Source organism: Otolemur garnettii, unplaced genomic scaffold (genome assembly GCF_000181295.1).
Source record: "Otolemur garnettii isolate 467f Iridium unplaced genomic scaffold, OtoGar3 scaffold00021, whole genome shotgun sequence".
Classification (NCBI taxonomy): domain Eukaryota; kingdom Metazoa; phylum Chordata; class Mammalia; order Primates; family Galagidae; genus Otolemur; species Otolemur garnettii.
The window spans coordinates 25155075-25161074 of NW_003852416.1; the positions used below are offsets into that span (position 1 = coordinate 25155075).

Here is a 6000-nt window from a genome sequence, read left to right on the forward strand (position 1 = left end):
AATGTTTATGACTGTAATGTAATGTCTCTTGGCCTAAGAAACTTCTGATTATTACTCTAGACAGAAACTCTTAGCTATGATAACCAAGTAAAAGAGATAAGAAGACTGGTGATGATTTGCTTCTCAGGAGTTCTCTATCCCTGTCAGTCTTAATTAACTTATGATATGTTGAATGCATCTCTTCAAATGCTAAATTATTAGAGAAATAGCCAATAAAATATTTTTATTCCCACTGATGAGTGGGAAACACTACTTAAATGTTGATTTAACTGAAATGGGGGTTTTAAAGTCTTCAGTTAATCCTGATAGCCTTTGAGTCACTTATTATTCATTTTTCTTATGCATAGATTTAGCTACCAAGCATTATATAGCTATATACCACAGAATGATGATGAATTGGAACTCCGAGATGGAGATATCGTTGATGTCATGGAAAAATGTGATGATGGATGGTTTGTTGGTAAGAATCTTGTTCTGCTTTTCTTACTAGTTGTGCATTGAAGGAATGACTAGAGGTGATGGGCCATGTGCAAAGCAATCTTCTCTGCACAGACAGAAGAACTTCTCAGCTTTATATGTCACTGGGAGGAACACTGGGCCACCCTCTGTGTGTGCTCCTAAGACAGTGTAGATGTTACTCATGTTGGACCTAAAACACCAATACTATATGCCAACAACTGCTGCATGGAAGGGCAGTTGTCAAATTCATTAATTGGGTTTTAATTTATTTCTGTTGTGCATATGTCTATTATACATTTGGAATTTTTTTTTTTAAACTCTTATGGGACAGCACAAGAAAATTTTAAACCTAGGTCTCTGCCATGAAACTCAAGCATATGTATAGACATTCCAAAGAACTTCTTATTTTCTCTAGTCTCCCAGTAACTTTACTTAGCATAACTTGCTTAATTAAAACAAAGGCTTTGCCTTCATAGGAAGGGAAAAGAAAGATCAACATTTATTTTTTGTTACAAACCAGGTTCTGCGCTTGATGTGCTTTTATTATTGTTCTCTCAATAAACAGCCGTGTAAGATAAGAATTTATCATCATTTAACAGATTCAGAAACAGGACCAGAGAGGTTAAGTAACTATTCCAAGGTCATCCAGGTAGCAAATGGTGGGACGAGGATTTGAACCCAGGGTGCCCATCTCTCCCCAAGCCTATGTTCTTGCTCAGGCATGAGTGTAATCTCGGGAGCCACGGACTCATTCTTTACCTCAGTTTTCCCCGAGCAAATGGCTTTATCTTCTTTCCAAAGACCAGCTCTTCCCTGGTCTCCCTGGAAATGTTTTGCTAAAGCAAAGTCAAGTTAGGGTTGGGGTAGTAAGAACAGCAAGGCCTCAGCATGGATGGAAAGCTAGAAAAATTTGCCTTGACCTCACCAGCCTCTTAGAAAGCTGTCCAAGTCTCCTAGAAAGCTGCCCAATTATCTCAAGGCCCCCAGAAGTTCTTGACCCTCCCTACCTTGTATTCTGAAGAAACTCAGATCTGAAAAGTCAGCAACCATTCTAGTGCCGTGTAGTCCTATAGAAACGCTGTATAAGCCATGTGTGAAATTTTAAATTTTCTGAAAGCTATGTTGAAAAAAGTAAAAAGAAACCAGTGAAATTCATTCTAATATGTTTTATAAACCCTAAGCATTCAAAATATTATCATTTGAATATGTAATCCATATAAATGCAATTAGCAAGATATTTTATAATCCTTTTGTGCTGAGTCTTCAATATCTGATACGTGTTTTACAGTTACAGCATAGGTGGGCCTGGGTTTCTTCATCTACAAAACAAGAATATTAGAAATGTTGGCTCGGCGTGTGTGGCTCAAGCGGCTAAGGCGCCAGCCACATACACCTAAGGTGGCGGGTTCGAAGCCAGCCCCGACCCGCCAAACAACAATAATGGCTGCAACCAAAAAAATAGCCGGGCATTGTGGCGGGCGCCTGTGGTCCCAGCTACTTGGGAGGCGGAGGCAGGAGACTCGCTTGAGCCCAGGAGTTGGAGGTTGCTGTGAGCAGTGAAGCCATAGCACTCTACCCAGGGGAACAGCTTGAGGCTCTGTCTCAAAAAAAAAGAAGAAATGTCTGCCATGCTCACCATCCAGCACTGTTTTGCAACCTAAATGAGATAAGATAGGAAAAAACGCTTTGCAAACGCTATGCTATTTTATAAGCTACAGGATTGTTATTAGGGGACATTCAAGCAGAAATCTCTAAGCAGTATCTCTGAACTCACGTAGACTGGGCTTCTTATTTTGTGTATGTGTTTTTTGTTTTTTTATAGGTACTTCAAGAAGGACAAGGCAGTTTGGTACTTTTCCAGGCAACTATGTAAAACCTTTGTATCTATAAGAAGACTGAAAATCTCAGAAATTATTTTTATTGGAGGAGAAAGCATAATTCACGAGCCTATCTCTTTAGTTGAGTCAGTAGGAAAATTAATGCAGTGGATAAAGAAAGAAGCAAAAGAGAGGGACAGAGAAGTGTTACGTTTGAAACCCGAGCCTGTCTAACATTGTGTATCAGACAGGGTCGACCGGTGTGCTGAGCAAAAAGAATTGAGGCAAATCACATTTACTTAACTGCTTCTGGGAGCCGCTTTAGTCTCCCCCATCCTCCACCTCCCAGGTAATCTGACCTGGAGCACGGTCTAGAAGCGGAGTTAGCTGGAAATGCCTCCTGCTGCCCCAGCCTTAACCAGTTCCCATCTCAAAGGGGTCATTGAACCTGAAGCAACCCTCAAGGTACCAGGCAGACCTCCAGCCTCCAGTACCAGTCTGCCCTGGAGCCAGCTGACCTCCAAGCACTCCTAGAGATCAGTCTGGGGCATAGAGGCTATCCCCAGGCAGAGGTGGAGGCTCCCAAATTGTCCAAGACCAAATCCCTCACTGGACCTGCAGAGGTACAGGTGGAGAAATGGAGGTAAAACATAAGCGCCCAGTGAGTGCATCCAGCCTGCTACATAGCATCACCTTTGACTGCCCTGGTATTCAGATGGAAAAGCATCCAAGATCTGCCCATGAGAATTGGGAGCAGATTGCCAGGCAGATAGGTTATATTTGTATTTCCAATTAATTAAGTCAAGAAGCCTGTAGCCTTCGAGGCCACTTATAGTGCATTTTTTTTTTTCCATATTGCTGGCCTTTATAGCCAGTCACCTTCAGGGCAATGCAGTTACATATATCAGAACAGCATTACTAACCTTTCTTTTCCGGCTTGTGTTTGGGAGGACAGTTTGGAATTGGTAGGCCTGTTTTCATAGAAAACCAAGAATGGTGTTCAGGGATTCATTTAACAGATACATTGTACCCTGGCTGCTGGGGACACCAATGAGCAGGACTTGCTCCAGGCTCTGTAGGAACTCCTGAGTCTCCAATTTTACTCCCTATAGGAGTTCAAGGACCACAAAATGTGGGAACCCATGGCTGTGAGTCCAAATGCATCCTGGTGAGGCTTGTCTGCAGAAGGGAGCAGCAGTTCTGTGGCTACTGGCAGTGACCATGAAATCTGTCCTTTTTGTGGGTAGCTCTCAGGAGGGAGGCCCTTGTGATGCCTAGGGTGCTTAGGTACAGTTCTGTCCAACTTGAGGATGCTTGTAGGCCTCTGTTACTGAGACAAAGATAGAAATGACCCACTCTTTGCCTACCAGGAACTCAGAGGATATTGGGGAGACAGACACAGAAAAAGGAACTTAATCAAGAGAGACTGTGATATGTGCTAAGAAGGGTGTGAGAGAGGAAGAGATGAATTTTCCATGGAAGGATCCTAGAAAGCATTGTCATATTTCTGTCTCTATTAGCTCACTTTTGGAAATCTAGAATGCTAGAAGAACCTTTGTCTGAGGGTAATTCATGGTCGGAAATTCTTGGGAATTTGCCCAGAGTCCTCAAACGCCGATCTTTATAAATACTCATCCAAGATCACAAATAGGAGTAGCAATTCTGGGTGTTAGGGGTGTGTCCAGGAACTCCTGGATTTCTGCATGTAGCTCAGAATTACCCCAGGACTGTTATTCCCAAAGTCTAGACTATCTTTACAAGTAGTCAGAATTTTTCTCAGTGCCTGTGCTGAAGCTGCTCAGATACCCATCTTAAGATCCCACCAGCTTCCCACTCTCTACCAGATGGCCATAGTACCCTCATTTTTTCTCCCTATCCTTTCAAATCCTGTTCTCAGGAAAGAAACTATCACTGATTCATTTATACTAAAGTGTAAATGACTGATAAGAGGAATGTCTTAGTCTCTCCACAGATACTTGTTTTATCTAGGGCAGAGGAGAGCCTTAATCCCAAGGGAAAAGGGCTTATGGAACTAGAGGAGTTGGGGGAGCTTCCTGGATAGAAAGAGTCTTCTTGATTGTCCTTAGGTCCCAGTGACAATAAGGTCTGCTGCACCATCCAAGAGCACTGTGTTTTAACTTTCTCTCCTTGAGGGGATACAGTAAAAATATACACGCATGTGCATTTTGCACGGCGGCATTTCACCCATTTTGGAATGTATTGGCTAATGTGGTTCCTGGTCTTTCTTAGATGCAAACCATTAATAACACTATCTTATGTAATAGTTTTTTGAGGGGTGCTTCTTGATTAAGTAGGTAATTTTGAACACCTCCTTAAATACAGCTAGAAAATAAAACCAATTTGTAAAGCCACATTGCATAATGATGCCAGCTTCACGCATTTGTATATCTCCAGAAATCCAGGTATGCCTCACTAATTTGCCCATCATTAATAAAATCATATGTTAAAATTTGCATCTCTTCAGCTTCCTATGTATGACAAAACAAGGAACAAAGGTCTCCAATTGCTCTTTTGTCTTCAGACATTTAGTAATATAAAGTACCTATTTTTATGCTGAAATGTTTATACTGGTTTATTAATAGCAAAAGCAACTAACTGGCGGCATGCCTCGAAACACATTTTGATATACTAGCCATGCTTCCAGGTAAAGGCAAGCCCCAAACTACTTATCTTTTGCAGTCTCTCTGGGATCAGTAAAAGAATAAAAATGTGTTTAAGAAGTGGGACTGTAAATATGTATATTTGACTTTGTATAGCCCATGTACCTACCTTGTATAGAAGAATAATTTTAAAAATTTGAATGGAAGGGGGGTAAAGCAAGAAAGTCATGAAGTTTTTTGCATTTTTATTTAAGTGAAGGAATTCCAAATAACTCACCTGAAGATATTTAGCACAAAAATAGCCATTGTAAAGGATTAAAATTTACAGTAATTATTCTTCTGTGGAGAGATGGTAACTATAATCTCAATTATAGTTGGTTTTTTTGTTTTGTTCATTTCATTCTGGTTTAGGGGGAGGTTTTCTGTTTGGGCTTTTTTTTTTTTTTTTCTTCTCCTCCAGGCAGTCCTATTTGTCTACCATAGCATTAAGTCCTATTTCTAGAATAGGTTACTATAAACAAAGATTATATTCTGAAAGAAAAATAACTAAAGTTACATGTAACCAATTAATTTAAAGTATTGCCATTTAAATTACACACCGAGAGCATGTACTATGCTGACATAGATTTTTTCCATTCATTTATTTTTCTTTATTGCAGTGGATTGATTTGATAAATGTGTTGAATTACTACATTTGCTGTACATATTATTTAATAAACTTTATTCAGAATCGCGTGGCATATGGTTGTTCTGACTGTTCATTGTTTCTTTCCTTCCTTCCTGGAGCTTCTCAAACGAGGCTTATATTCACTGCTTCAGTTTCTGGTCCTTTCCACTCTTGCCACCTCCCATCTGCCTTCCACTTCTTAAAGATACCACTTCTTCTTTTACTTTTTCTCAATAACCTATGTCCATGACCCTCTGCATTAATTACTACTGACTATTTCACCATTCTTTCTAAAATGTCTTTAATTTGCTAACAAATGTAAGTTACATATGTCTTTTTTTTTTGGCCGGGGCTGGGTTTGAACCCGCCACATCCAGCATATGGGGCCGGCACCTTACTCCTTTGAGCCACAGGCAGCGCCCAGTCACATATGTCT

At 40.5% G+C, this 6000-nt stretch overlaps 1 protein-coding gene across 6 annotated transcripts in view; it reads left to right on the forward strand.

Annotated features, from left to right (window-relative positions):
* Nucleotides 1–5637, forward strand: part of SORBS1 (sorbin and SH3 domain containing 1) — a 242430-nt gene extending 236793 nt beyond the window's left edge. For all 6 annotated transcript variants that reach the window (XM_023511595.1, XM_023511596.1, XM_023511597.1 and 3 more), the window contains 2 exons: nucleotides 348–460; nucleotides 2282–5637. In XM_023511595.1, coding sequence (XP_023367363.1) covers nucleotides 348–460; nucleotides 2282–2349 — 181 coding nt within the window. In that variant the 3' untranslated portion in view covers nucleotides 2350–5637. The remainder of the gene's footprint in view (nucleotides 1–347; nucleotides 461–2281) is intronic.
* The last annotated feature ends 363 nt before the right edge of the window (nucleotides 5638–6000 follow it).